Source organism: Lepidochelys kempii, chromosome 2 (genome assembly GCF_965140265.1).
Source record: "Lepidochelys kempii isolate rLepKem1 chromosome 2, rLepKem1.hap2, whole genome shotgun sequence".
Taxonomy (NCBI): Eukaryota; Metazoa; Chordata; order Testudines; family Cheloniidae; genus Lepidochelys; species Lepidochelys kempii.
In genome coordinates this window covers 110,498,104-110,513,339 of record NC_133257.1, presented here as the reverse complement: position 1 = coordinate 110,513,339, position 15,236 = coordinate 110,498,104, and the positions used below count along the sequence as shown (strand labels likewise).

General features: G+C 44.3%; 1 protein-coding gene across 4 annotated transcripts in view; it reads left to right on the top strand.

Annotated features, from left to right (window-relative positions):
* Positions 1-1,849: 1,849 nt before the first annotated feature.
* MCUR1 (mitochondrial calcium uniporter regulator 1) overlaps positions 1,850-15,236 on the top strand; it is a 34,438-nt gene continuing 21,051 nt past the window's right edge. Inside the window, exons 1-4 of one of the 4 annotated variants that reach the window (XM_073331939.1) lie at positions 1,850-2,249; positions 4,351-4,473; positions 5,535-5,638; positions 13,279-13,380. In XM_073331939.1, coding sequence (XP_073188040.1) covers positions 1,949-2,249; positions 4,351-4,473; positions 5,535-5,638; positions 13,279-13,380 — 630 coding nt within the window. In that variant the 5' untranslated portion in view covers positions 1,850-1,948. The remainder of the gene's footprint in view (positions 2,250-4,350; positions 4,474-5,534; positions 5,639-13,278; positions 13,381-15,236) is intronic. The other 3 variants (XM_073331938.1, XM_073331940.1, XM_073331941.1) reach the window with 3 other exon arrangements.

The following is a 15,236-nucleotide window of genomic DNA, read 5'->3' as shown; positions in this document are numbered from 1 at the left end:
AGATCTTGGGAGACAGGCCAATTCTCGCTTACAAACAGTCCCCCAACCTGAAGCAAATACTCACCAGCAACTACTCACCACACAACAGAAACACTAACCCAGGAACCAATCCCCACAACAAACCACATTGCCAACTCTGTCCACATATCTGTTCCATAGGACCTAACCATATCAGCCACACCTGCATATCTACCAATGTGGCCATCATGTGCCAGCAATGCCCCTCTGCCATGTACATTGGCCAAACCAGACAGTCTCTACGCAAAAGAATAAATGGACACAAATCAGACATCAAGAATTGTAACATTCAAAAACCAGTAAGAGAGCACTTCAGTTTCCCTAGACACCCAATAACAGACTTAAAAGAGGCCATTCTTCACAAAAAAAACCTTCAAAAACAGACTTCAATGAGAAACTGCAGAACTGGAATTAATTTGCAAACTTGACACCATCAAATTAGGCCTGAATAAAGACTGGGAGGGGATGGGTCACTACAAAAAATAATTTTCCCTCTGTTGATACCCTCACCTTCTTGTCAACTGTTGGGAATGGGCTACATCCACCCTAATTGAATTGGCCTCGTTAGCAGTGACACCCCCCTCCCACCTCCACTTGGTAAGGCAACTGCCATCTTTTCATGTGCTGTATATTTAAAGCTGCTTACCGTATTTTTCACTCCATGCATCTGATGAAGTGAGTTATAGCCCACGAAAGCGTATGCCCAAATACATTTGTTCATCTCTAAGGTGCCACAAGGACTCCTCATTGTTTTTGCTGACACATATTAACAGGGCTATCCCTCTGAAACCTGTCACCATGCAAGAAATTATTGACCAATGTGACTAAAGACCCCAGCCTCACCAGCCTTTCACCAATGTTAGAACTCCATGGTCACTGTTCCCCATACCTTCTAATATAACTAAGAGGTGGCAGCATGGTGGACCGGGAGAACCATAACTACACACAGACAGGTTTCAGAGTAGCAGCCGTGTTAGTCTGTATCCGCAAAAAGAAAAGGAGGACTTGCGACTCAGACGTTCTTGTTAAACCCTGGATTTGTGCTGGAAATGGTCCACCTTGATTATCATACACATTGTAAGGAGAGTGATCACTTTAGATAAGCTATTACCAGCAGGAGAGTGGGGAGAGAAAACCTTTTGTAGTGGTAAACACCCATTTTTTCATGGTTTGTGTGTATAAAAAGATCTTCTGTGCTTTCCACAGTATGCATCCGATGAAGTGAGCTGTAGCTCACGAAAGCTTATGCTCAAATAAATTGGTTAGTCTCTAAGGTGCCCCAAGTCCTCCTGTTCTTTTTATACACAGACAGACCTAGGAAAGCCACAGGACCAGATGCACCTCACCGCACTACAGTCAGTTCTCTTGACCTTCCCTGAGTGCTTTACACTCAGTGTCACCAATCTACTTTTACCTTCTCTGTGTGTGCCTGGGTGCGTGGTTACACCTTACTTGCGTGGCCGGCTTCTTTGCCCACAGCAAAGGTCTCATGCAGACTCGCATCCTTAGTGGCTTGCACCAAGCAAGGCGGCGGGTGCCAAAACTCCCCCACCCTCTGAGCTCAGACAGCGTCAGACAACGCCCAGGCGGGCCCCTGGTAACCTACAGCCCCGTGGTTGGCTCTTCTGCCTGCCCTTGTGTGGGGCGGATCCAATCCAGCAGGGGGCGGGCGAGCGCGCCTGGGACCGCCCCCAGCCTTCCCCCTTGGCCAGCGCCCCAGCGCTTCTCAGCACTCAGCCACGCCCACGCCGCTCAGTTCGTCAAGGGGCGGGGCCCAGACGTCACCGCGCACCATGCGGAAACATCCGCGCGTAGAGGCGCATGCGCACTGGGTGCCCAAATGGGCTGGCGGAGCTTGGTGCCGGAATTAAGACGCCGGGGCGCAGGGGTTTGAGGAGACAGCCCTAGTACCGCCCTCAGGCGGAGGGTGATGCGATCGAGGCCGGACTTCCGCTGTGCTTGGTCCTCCTGCTCCAGCCGCCAGGGCGGGGAGTGGGCCGCTCCGCCACCTCACGTGACATCCCCGCGCCAGCGCCGTCGCCTGGGAGACTGGCAGCTAGCAGCCTTCCTCCACGCGCGCCCGCTAGTAACCGCCTCCTCCGCGCCGCCAGGGGATGCGGCCCGCGGCGCCATGCGAGTCTGGAGTACAGGCATCAGCGGGCTCAGCGCTGCCGCCGCCGCCGCCGCGGGGACCGGCCGCCTGCGCCGTCTTGGCCCGCGCAGCGAGCGGGGTGAGAACGGGGGGTCTCGCGAGCGCCGCCGCCACCGCCCGGCCTTCACCCGCAGGGCCAGGCCCGCCCAGTCTGCAGCCCCGCCAGCTGAGCCGGGAGCCCGTGTGCGCTGCGCCCCAGGCCCCGCAGCGCTGGGGGCTGGAGTCTCTGCCGCGGGCTGCCCTCACCCCACCCCGGCAGCCCCGGGGGCTTCCGGCCTGCGCGTCTGCTCTCGCCGAGGGGGTCTGTGAGAGGAGCCCGGGCTCTCCCGGGCTAGGCCTGCTTGTTTCCACGCGCAGCGCAACCGCACAGGCGCCTTCCGCCGCCTGCCCGCGGTCTTGTGACAAGCCGCGTTTAGTAAAACCGAGCTGGAGGGTCTCCGATGTTGCTGCCCACGAGAAAATTCACGCTCCTGCGGAAATGCTGTTTTCTGCCTGTTGTAGGAATAAGTGTTTGCATTTTTTTCCCAGGTTTCAGAGTAACAGCCGTGTTAGTCTGTATTCGCAAAAAGAAAAGGAGGACTTGTGGCACCTTCGAGACTAACCAATTTATTTGAGCATAAGCTTTCGTGAGCTAATAAATAGGTTAGTCTCTAAGGTGCCACAAGTACTCCTTTTATTTTTTTTCCAGTTATTCTTAATCCAGAAAACTAACCCTATTATACTTATTCGGGAGATTTGAATTGAGCACAACTATATCTTCTCTACAGTTTTGGTGGGAATTGTTACATATAATAAAATGGGTGTCGTGTTTATCACAAGTCAACCTCATAACTCTTCAGTAGCCACAGCACTCCAGCCTATCTCCCCTTCCCTACAACAATCCCATCTCTTCACACTCTGTTTGAAAAAGACAAACAGCAACAGCATTTGCTGTGTGTTTTTAAGTTTTGTTTACAATGGTAAATATCAGATTGTGAATAAATATTTTCTGTTTAAAGGGCCATCAAGTCCAGCAGAACCTCAAATTTAGTAGTTTGTTTAACACGGTATCGTACAGTATTTGCTCTCACACGCACCCCCTTCAACTGCCTGACTGCATACTTCCAGCTCCAAATGAGGTGTGTGGCCGACCAGTCAGTTTGTAACTGGTGTTTGTAACTCTGAGGTCCTACTGTATTTCAGTAAATAATAGGAAGTAACAGCTAATGAAGTAAGGGCAGTTCTCTGCTTAAAACGCTGCAGCGATGTAACTAGACCAGTGCAGTGGTGCCACGGTAGCACTTCAGTGAAGACACTACTACGCTGACGGGAGAACTTCTCACATCCGCGTAGTAATCCACCTCCACAAGAGGCGGTAGCTCCGTTAACAGGAGAAGTCCTCATAAACATAGCACTGTCTACACCGGGGGTTAGATTGGGATAACTGCATTGCTCGGGGTGTTGGGGAGGTTCACACTCTTGAGTGACAGTTACACCAATGTAAATTTATAGTGTAGATCTGGCCTAAGATTGTGGACCTAGTCCTCAAAAATACCAAGTGCCCTCAACTCCCACGGACTTGAGTAGGTGCTGAACGCGTTATTTAAGCCCTAATCCAGCAAACATCTGTGTGTGTGAGTAAGAGCACATTTACATCTAAAATTTAGGTTGACCTAGCTACGTCACTTAGGAGCATAAAAAATTCACACTGTGTGAGAGATGTAGTTAAGCTGACCTAAGTCCCAATGTAGACACCGCTAGGTCAATGGAAGAATTGTCTTGAAGGGATGTGCTCTCTGTTGCTGTAGGAAATGTCTACGCTGCTGTGGCAGAGCAGTTATGCTGCTGTACCGCTTGTAATGTGGCTTCATACATAAGTAGTCCCACTGAGTTCACAGAGATTACTCACAAGGGTAATACGCTACTAGAAAGTGCTCAGATACCATGGTGATGGCGTACAACTGTATAAAAAGCTGAACAGAATAGCTGACTGGAAGGTGCTTTGCACTCTAACTCCAGCATCCTGAGCATGTTGCAATCATGTATGTTGGGGGAGATTATTGAATTTTATAGTAGATTAAAGTAATGCCAATTTTTAGTTATTGGAAGTATGTAGTGAACTTCTTACAGGAATAAAAAGTGTCTTAGTGAATGTACTTTCATTTCATATTGACCCAGTAACTTGTATGCGTTTTTTGTAGACTTAAGCATCTCTGTGGCATCATCTTTACAAACTCACAGTGTCAAGGGGAAATTTTCCTTATCGGGGAGTAGAAAGCTATTCTTTGACACCCATGCTCTAGTGTGCCTGTTGGAAGAAAATGGTAACTTTTCTGTTACAAATTATTCAAATATGTAGAGTGATCTATAACTTATTTCTGCTGTATGATTTCATTATCGTTTCAGAGTACTAAACTTGTGCAGTTATTTCTCTGTGACACTTAATTTAAAAGTGCCATTCTTAGTCAGATAGCTTTTATAAAGATTGCTTAAAACTTACTGAGATATTTATTCTGCTTTAAAGGGACATTATTAAGATCAAATTTTGACTTTTGTTATTTTGGATTTACATCTGTGTAACTGAAGTCACAAACTGGTCAGGACTGCTATATAACACTTAATTAACTCTTACATACCTTGTAATTGCCCTACGTTTGCATTTTTTTTAATTCTCATCCATAATATCATATCACTGCCTTTATTGTGAACCTGCAAATGTTGAAAGTACTTCTTGAGGGATTATTGTTTTGCAAAATATCTTAGTAGAATGTTGCAACTGTTACAATAATCAGCAGAAGTGAGTTAAATCATAATACACTTCACTTTACATATTGTTATATTTTACAGAGTCTTAAAGACTGGTAGACCTAAAACAGACCAACTAGTTTTGTTCTGATTTATTGGATTGTGCATACCTTTTTACATTTTTCTGAACAAGTAGTGTACTAAAATCAGGTTCCTGCTCTTGAAGAGCATGGTTATAACTTCCAATAACCTGCTTGTTCACAAAAAACTAAGCAGGCATGAGAGACAATATGACATTCTGATGTGTACCCACATCTGTTTTAATAAATAAATAAAATACCACCATCCTATATTGTTGTTGAGGGATAGTGCTGAACAGTAGAAGTTGCCATTTAGCTATACTGCAGTTTTAATTTTATGGTGGAGAAACCTTGCATGTTTGTCTGTTTCTAATTTAATTAATTGGACAGTAACATTGTGTTCTGTTGTTAGTTCTGAATGGAGGAAGGAGTATGTTTGTGGCCTCTGCCATGGCCATAATTTATTAAAAATCTTTGTGAACAGTATTTGAAAGAGACATCTCTGAAAAAATTGTTCAGGCATAATTTTGCTATGTTTTGCTGTATTTTGTTTTGCTTAGGGTTCACTACTCAGCAATCAGAGATCATTGTATCTGCATTAGTGAAAATTATGAATACCAACATGGATGTGATTTACAAGGACATGGTGACCAAAGTACAACAGGTGAGGTACAGGAAGGTGTTGGATTTAAAGAAAACCAAAATTTAATGTTTCTACTAGTAAAACATGTAACTTGGTATTTAAGGAATGACTGTGCTTCAAATTGTACCTAACATTTTGAACAGCAAAGAAATTCGGGGTTAAAAATACAATGTAAGCATCCCTATATATCTTCTGGGTGTTTTCAAACTGGATGCTTGATTTATATTTAGTTTTGAGGCCTGATTTTTATTTTTCCCTATTCTCAAATGCACAAACAAGTGTTGCTATGGATTTTGAATTTCAACTATTGTGATTCAGTGCACCACCCAGATGCAGACTTTTCAAGCTCAAGTGCAATACAGGCCATCATTTTGGGGTTGAAATGGTAATTGACTAGAGAATTTTTAGGTAAGAGATTGAGATATGTGACACACGCAAATTGACTGGCACATGAGATATAGCGAATAGTGCAAGTCTTCCCAAGAAAGACAAACCCATTTGCTATCACAAGGAAGTAAGGGTTTCCTTGGCTCTTCTTTGAGTGGTTGCACTTGTCCATTCCACTGTAGGCATTCGTGCAATCCAGTGCACAGTTCTCAGAGAGATTTTCCCTTTGTGGTATCCATTAGGGCGTCATAAGTTCTGTCTGCTGTCTCACACCTAGGCACAGGCATAAAGGGTCAAGCTGCCCCTGACCCACCTCAGTTCCTTCCTATCACCCATGATGGTTATTAGAGTTTCCTGTCCTCCTTCAAGTTTTAGTCAAATCCTGTAAATACAGTACACCCTCGCTATAACAAACCCATTGGGATCAAAGCCATTTGTTCATTATATCCAGGAGTCTGTTATAGCAAAAGTATCAGTGAGGGTGGGGCGGCTGACAGCTCCAGCTCTGTAGCTGGGCTCGAGGTGGAATCCAGGGACCAGGTTCATTATAACTGAAGGTTTGTTATTATGAAGGGAATATAGTGAGGGTGTACTGTAGTACCCATTGTATAGTTAGTTCAGTTTAATAGGTAGTTAGTCAGTTTTAAAAAAAAAAATGTGTTTTGTGTGGTTCTGGCACCTGGTCTCGGTTCCAGCCCTGGTACTGGAGATATACCATGCGCTCTGGGTTTCAAGCCCTGCCACTCTTACCGTGAGGCAGTGCCTAATAGTAAAGCTCATCTCAGCTGCCTTAAGCTTGGGGGAGGCTCACATGAGCGACCAGTGTACCATTTGCAAGGGCTTTAAGCCCCATTTTATAAAAGGCAGGACAACCAGAATAAAACATTTGCTGCTCAAATTGGCAGTATATCCTCTATCTGAGCTGTCTTCCTTGGCCCAAGTACTGAGCACCTTGGTGTTGGCCAGTAGTACACCTCTGGCAGTACCGATACTGAGAGACAGATTGGCGTTGCTGGTACTGAGGAAGAGGCATTGGAAATCAGACTCTGTGCCAGGATCACTGGAAGATGTGAAGAGGTCGAGCTCTTCTAGCGACATGGGAGTGTGTTTAAGGAGGAACCACTCCCCATAGCATGCCTTTAAACAGGGGAGTTTACTGACTCCAGAGCCCAGTGTCGGCCTGCTGACACCAGCTCCCAACACACTTTCGTTGGCATCTCCTCGCACTCCGGTACCGCAGAGTGTCTTCCCGGTGCCATCTACTCCTGAGGCATGTGAAGCTACAAGAGAGTTGCTAAATCTCTCAGTGTTCTTGTCACGAGCAGTTCAAGAAATTCACCTGGCACCAGTGCCCAATGTGCCACCGTCAGTGCCTTAACCTCTGCACCAGGCAATTCCATTGGGCTCAACCATCAGAGTATCGATTAAAGGGGTACTATCTAGGGGAAAGCCACAGATGATCTTCTCTGCTTCCCTTTCTTCAGACTCTGAACCTTCTTCACTGGTACCAGTGGGTGTGGCACTGCCATTTTCACAAGAAGAGGCTTCTCCTTCATCAGACTCTGAAGTGGGATCCTATGTATCCCAACCTATCCAGTCACACCATCAGGAGTATGTTGCCTACCTGACGTGGGTTCAGCCTTAGTTCCAGGAAGGGGCTTATAGAAGGGACTCTTGGCTCTACGCACAGTTGGGGGCTGGAGCCATAGCAGTGGTCCTTCTGGAGGCTGAGGGGCTTCCTCCCTCATTCAAGAATGTTTCTACAGCCATCTTAGCAGGCTCCATCTACTGGTCATCAGGTGCATCAGTGACAAAAGCACCCTGTCATCAGTATTGAGCCTTGCTCTGAACAGATTTGGGATCCCTCTCATGACCAGCCCCCAGTACCGCTGGCATCCTCTTTGCCTTCTGATGAGGCAATTGTATTGGAACCTATTTATCTGCCTTCTGATTATTTTAAGACCCATCAGGAATTGTTGAGGAGGATGGCTATGGATTTAGACATCCACCCAGAGGAGGCCTGGGAAAGATCACATAAGGTAGTGGACGTTTCGACATCTGTGTCTCCAACCAGAATAGCTGTCCCTATAAATAAGACTATCTTAGAGCCTACCAAGGTCCTCTGGTAGACCCCAGCTTCCCTGCCTCTGACTGCAGAAAGAACAAAGAGGAAGTACTCTGTTCCCTCTCAGGGGGTTCCAACACCTGTGTCATCATCTTCCTCCAGATTCCCTTGTGGCAGCAGCCGATAAGAAAGAGAGACAGACAGGACAACAGACAACAACCCCCAAAAATTGAGGATGAGAAGCTGGACTTACTTGGGAGGAAGCTTTATTCCACAGGAGATTACAGCTTCATATTCGAAATCAGAAAGCTTTGCTGGGGTGCTACAATTTCATCCTGGGGGATATAGTTTCAGAGTTTCAAAGACACGTCCCAGACAAGGTGAAATAGGAGTTCCGGTGTTTGATAGAGGAGGGCAGGTTGGTTGCCAGAATGGTTCTGCAGGCAGGTCTTGATGCAGCAGATTCTGCCCCTTGCAGCATGGCTTCTGCTATCATGATGAGCCACTCATCCTGGTTACACGCTTCTAGCCTCCCTCCAGAAGTACAACAGACAATCCAGGAATTACCTTTTGAGAATCACACTTCTCACAAGATGCTCTGCATCCTCTCAAAGGCTCTAGAGCAACCCTGAAATCCCTGGACATTTGCACCCCAGCAGTGAAGTGGGAGGCCTTTTGTTCTCATCAGTCCCAGAATTTGGGGGGGGGGTTTGCCCCTCAAGCCCACGATCTGCCAAGGAGAAGGAGCAGAGGTTACAAAAGGCACCCACCACTGCCCTCTGCTTTGGCAGTCACCAGTTCATCAAGGCAGGTAGCATCTTCCAAGAGCTCATTTTGATGGGCAGGTCAAGAGCATTTTACGAGTTCTAAGAGTGCCTCCTTTTTATTTTACAATTTTTTTCAAACTGCTTGTCCCACTTCTGTCGTCATTGGGCCCACATCACAACAGATTGGTGGGTTCTAAGCATGGTGGATGTGGGATATAGGCTCCAATTTATTTCTTCCTCTCCTTCCCCATCCCTCTTCAGGGACCCCTCTCACAAAGCAGCATTATTACAAGAAATACAATCACTCCTCTTTGTAGAAGCTATAGAGGAGGTCCCTCCTTTGTTCAGGGGAAAGTGATTTTACTCTCAGTACTTCCTGATCCCAAAGATAAAAGGGAGCCTAGACCTAAGGTAGTTAAACAAGTTATTACAAAAATTGCTATTCCCGATGGTCACTCTAGCTTCCATAATCCCTTCCCTAGAGCTGGGGGACTGATACGCTGCTCTTGACTTAAAGGATGCCTTCTTTCACATGGCAATTCATGAGAGCCACAGAAAATTTCTGAGATTCATTGTCAGCAGTTGCCATTATTAGTTTACAATGGTTCCCTTTAATCTCTTGGCTGCCCCACTTGTTTTTCAAAGTGCATTGCAGTAGTAGAAGCTTTCTTCTGGAGGTTGGGGTTATGTAGTCCCTTACTTGGACGACTGGCTGATAAGAGGTCAATCCAGGTCGCAGGTGATGTCCAGCATAGGCATAATCTGATCCACCTTCAATGCACTTGGTCTGCTGATCAACTCAGACAAGTCAGTCCTATCTGTGGAACAGAATTCATTGGAGTGGGGTTGTGGACTCTACAGCAACCAGGGCCTTACTATTGCCGAAAAGGTTTCAGGCAATGCAAAACCTCATTCTGGACTTAAGAGCTTATTCTCTCACCCCGGGGGTGTAAGTTTAGGCACATGGCGGAGTGGCACTTTCGTGGTCCAGTACTTCAGACTGTCTCTCACACGCCTTCAAGGCTAGTTGGCAGAGGTGTATTAACTAAAAAAGCATCCCATAGATATGTTAGTGCACATACCAAGTCACATCTTATCTTTCCTGTGTCTGTCTACCAATCAAATCAACATCTGCAAGGGAGTTCCTTTCACCCTGCCTCAGCAATCTCTTACTTTAGTCACTAATGCTTTAGACATGGGTTGTGGGGGCTCATGTGAGACCCCTGCAGATGCAAGATCTCTGGTCTCCCCAAGATCTCAGCCTACATGTAAACATCAAGGAGTTGTGCTTACCTTGTATGGCGTTCCTTCCTCTTGTTCAGGTAAGGGGAATACTGGTGCCATGTTTTATGTAAACTTTGTTGGGAAGCAATATTCCTCTGGGACTTCTGCATCGACACCTCTATGCTTCCGAATACAGCCCACCTCTTGGGTATTTGGAATATGCTAGCAGATCACCTGAGCAGGTTTTTTAATAATCACCATGTGTAGTCCCTTTGCCCAGATGTAGCAAGGTCCATTTTCCCGTTCTGGAGAACTCCCCAAATGGATCCCTTTGCAACAAAGGACAACACAAAATTTCACCAGTTCTGCTTCAGAGCAGAACTGAGCCTGGGTTCATTGACAGATGCTTTTCTACTGCTGTGGTCACTTTTCTCCCTATCCCTCTTGTTCTGTGCAAGGCCAACCAGGACAAGGCCTGTCTTGTAGCAATTTGCCCTGGTATGGCCCCATCAACACTGGTTTTCTCATCTCTTGGACCTCTCAATTAGTCCCTCACAATCACTCCCATTTCACACAGACCTGATTGCTCAGAAGTTTGGCTGCCTCCTCCACCCCAGTCTTCAGGCCCTTCACCTAAAAGCCTGGAGTCTTCATCTTTAACTTCAGTGGAGGAGTCCTACTCTAGAGAGATGCAGAAGGTACTGCTGAATAGTAGTAGAAAACCATCAAACAGAATGACTTACCTCTCCCATTTAGCAAGGTTTTCCGTCTGGTTGAAGCTGAAAGGGATCTCCCATATTCCTGCTTCTATTCAGCATAGTCCAGCCTATCTTTTGTATCTGAAATATCAAGGATTGGCAATTAGCTCAATCACACTATGCCTAGTGGCTGTTATCAGCATTCCACCCTCATGTGGATAACCTCTCCTTTTTTTCCAACCCGATGACTATAAGGTTTTTAAGGGTTTGGACAGACTATTTATGCATGTACAGAACCGTGTTCTACCAGGGAGCTTGAATCTAGTCTTAACAAAGCTGATGGGTCCCCCCCTTTGAGCCATTAGTGACCTGCTCTCTGTTGCACCTTTCAGTGAAGGTAGTGTTTTTAGTAGCCATTACATCAGCCAGGAGAGTTGAGAGTCCTAGTATCAGATTATCCAAATATGGTTTCTTACGCAGATAAAGTTTACCTTCATCCCCATCTAAGGTTGGGTACAATAGTGGTCTCCACTTTTCATATCAAGCAAGTAGTTTTCTTGCTAACCTTCTTCCCAAAGCCTCACCATAATAAGGGAGAGGAGAGATTGTACGCCATAGATCTCAGAAGAGCTGTAGTGTTTTATCTAGAACAGACTAAACCTTTCCATTCTTTGTTTAAGTTGTTCATTGCTTTTGCAGTCAGAATGAAGGGCAGTCCTGTTTCCACACAAAGGAGTTTATCATGGATATCCAGTTGTATTCACCTGTGTTATGAGTTGGCTAGCCCCAGATAGAGTACTGAGACGTTGACTAGATTCCAAGCGACTTCTGTGACATTTCTGGCTAACATCCACATTTGCAAGGTGGCAACCTGGTCATCATGTCACGCTTTCGCTTCTCGCTAAGCAATCTCTCAGCAATCTAGAGACGATGCTAAATTTGGACAAGTAGTCTTCCAGTCCCTGTTCAAATAGACTCCGAATCAGTGGTGCTGGTGCTGGAGGTGCAGTAGTACCCCCTGGCTTGAAGTGGTTTCCATCATATACAGGATATGATTATTTGTCACTATGATTATTTCCTGAAACTCATGGATTATTCTTGATGTCCTCTACAGCTACCCAGAGGGGGGGTTGGTTCTGGGAAGACCCCAGACCTATTTGCAGCTGGAAGTAGACCAGTAGTGCTAGGGTTGCTCAAAGCACCCTCCCAGCCACCAGCAAACTGCTTATAGAAGCTAGCTCATCTCTAGCCTTTGGTCACAATGGGTGACTCCATAGCATAAGAAAGTTTGTTCTAGTAAATTATATGAATGTCTAAGAGCAAGGAATTCTTGTGTTCTAATTATGGCTCTGATGCTGACTTCTCCGTCATCTTGGTCATTTCATATAGCCTCTCTTCCTTAGCACCCTCATCTATAGCATGGGAATAAATATTTACCTCTGTTACTACCTGGAGGGTGTAAAGACTTATGTTAGTATAGTTGTAGAAAAATGCCTACAATTACAGAGAGAACTGGAGAGGATGAAAGATAGGGTAAAACAGGTGGGAGCAGGCCACCTTTCTCCACTTTTTGTGTTCTTTGTCCTGTTTGCTGTCCTCAGTGAAATTGAAAATATGTATAAAATAATACTGTTTATTTAAAATAAACACAGGGAAGACAGGATTTAAGCATTGTTTAATATTTCACTTAGATTAAACTTTGAAGTAATACTGCTATTGACATGTCTTCATAACCAGAGCCAGTTGATGGTCATCATTGGATGTAACAATAAAAAAAAAGAAAAACACAAGTTAGCACTGCTTTGTATTGGTATGACCAATGGACCTGTTGAGCACTCCGGAGTGGTTATGGCACCTAAATTGCATTCTTTGGAGTGTTGAAGTAAACATTCCTGTAACTGGTATCTTGATCTCGGCTGAAATAGGAAAGAACATTTTACTGAAGTGCTGTCTTTATATGCTGTTCTGTGCATCTTTTTTTCTTTTCTTGTAAGAGGAAAAGAACAGTTTGTCATGAGTTCTTATTTGTATTCTAGGTTAAGTACATGCCTACAATAAAATGCCCTCTTATTTGACTTGGTACAGTATGTGGTATTACATGTATCTATTAGTCTGCAGACCTTACGGCTGGCAGGTGCAATATGACTGATATGGTCCAAATGCACTTCCTTCCCCATATCCTCTCCAGCTCTTTGCATCACTGGAGTCACTAGTTGCTTTAATGTTACAACACCACACTTATAGCTGCAGCAGGAAGAGGAAAAGCTGAAATGTGAAGAGAGGAGCTACCAGTGATATCACAATTCCACCAACCTGTAGATATTTCAGAAATAGCTAGTGTTTTGTGCTAGCTCCGAGTAAAATTTAGCTAGCTTCTGAGCTTAAATTAGCCATCTTAAATTAAGTGACACGGATACTGAAATAATAGCATTTTAAATACTATATTTGTACACAAGTACAAGTTTTTAGGATGTTGCAGTTGTTATGGTATGAGCTGAATTTTTCTTTCTTCTTTCAAAGGAAATCACTCTTCAGCAAATAATGTCTCATATTGGTGGTGTGAAAAAGGATATGATTATTTTAGAAAAGAGTGAATTTTCAGCACTCCGAGCTGAAAATGAGGTAAAAACACATACAAACTAGTGTAGCACTGGGTTTTTTTGTATACCGCATAGAGAAGTGCTTCTCAACTTTTTCCACACCATGACTTCGTGTTCCAGCAGAAAAAAGCTTTGCGATGCCCCTCCCAGTTCGCCATAAAGTAAGGGAAGGTGGTCACGAGCCCCAAGTTGAGAACACATAGCGTAGAGGAAAGCCATGCATCAAGCTTTGTTGTTGTGTTTTGAAACTTCTCTGTGTTGGGAGGAGGGGAGGGAAAGCCAAGAGTAGTAGAATCATAGTATCAAGTGTGGAGAGTTGCTTGCAGAGCACCCTGTAACCTGAAGAAGTAGTAATATAATATAATCATTTACAGCATTAAAAAATTTGATCCAGTAGTAGTTATACAATCCGTAGTTGAATGCATGTCTTACAAGTTTTTTAGGCTCCTTTGGGGACAGCGTTAAAACACTCCTGACGTATGTCAGATATCCATTGCTCCTCTTCCTAGAAGCTGAGCATATCTTTTTGCTGTATAGGGACCCTGTCAGTCAGCCCAAAGGAGTGAAATTAGTCTGCTGAAGAGGAGGAATTTTTACCATCTCGTTGGCAGATGCGGTTTAACAAATTTACAGCAAGCAAAAAGATGTTGAAAGAAACCTTGTAGAGGATGGTAGGTTGTTAACAATTCTGCCAAAGATCACAATTAAAGGAAACCAAATAGAAGGTGTTCTGTTGGCTATTGAGAAGGGAAAAATTGTTTATCCGTAATCTTATATATTTAGAGGTGAATGAACAAGGAAAAAATAATGGGACTGTTAACTTAAGGTGCTTCTGAACTGTGTTTAACATACATAAATTGGAAACACAATTTATTAGGGCTGTTGATTAATTGCAGTTAACTCGCGATTAATCACACTGTGTACAAATAGAATACCAATTTAAATTTATTAAATATTTTGGATATTTTTCTACATTTTCATATATATTATATCCTGTGTTGTATTTGAAATCAGTGTACATTATTTTTTATGACAAATGTTTGCACTGTAAAAATGATAAAAGAAATAGTATTTTTCAGTTAATCTCGTACAAGTACTGTAGTGCAATCTCTGTCCTGAAAGTGCAATTTACAAACACAGAGGGGTTTTTGTTACATAAATGTACTCAAAAACAAAACAATGTAAAACATCGGAGCCTGCAAGTCCTCTCAGTCCTACTTTTGTTCTGCCAATCGCTAAGACAAACAAGTTTGTTTACATTTACAGGAGATAATGCTGCCCTCTTCTTGTTTACAATGTCACGTGTGTAATAACAGGCACTCTCATGGCACTGTTGTAGCCAGCATCGCAAGATATTTACGTGCCAGATACACTAAAGATTCATATGTCCCTTCATGCTTCAAGTACCATTCCAGGGGACATGCATCCATGCTGATGACAGGTTCTGCTCGATAACAATCCAAAGCAGTGCAGACAGACGCATATTAATTTTCATTATCTGTGTCAGATGCCACTAGCAGAAGGTTGATTTTCTTTTTTGGTGGTTCGGGTTCTGTAGTTTCCGCATTGGAGTGTTGTTCTTTTAAGACTTCTGAAAGCATGCTCCACACCTTATCCCTCTCAGATTTTGGAAGGCACTTCAAATTCTTAAACCTTGGGTAGCTATCTTTAGAAATTTCACATTGGTACCTTCTTGGCCTTTTGTGAAATCTGCAGTGAAAGTGTTCTTAAAACGAACAACATGCTGGGTCATCATCCAAGACTGCTATAACATGAAATATATGGCAAAATGCAAGTAAAACAAAGCAGGGGATATACAATTCTCCCCCAAGGAGTTGAGTCACAAATTTAATTAACGCATTATTTTTTTAACGAGCA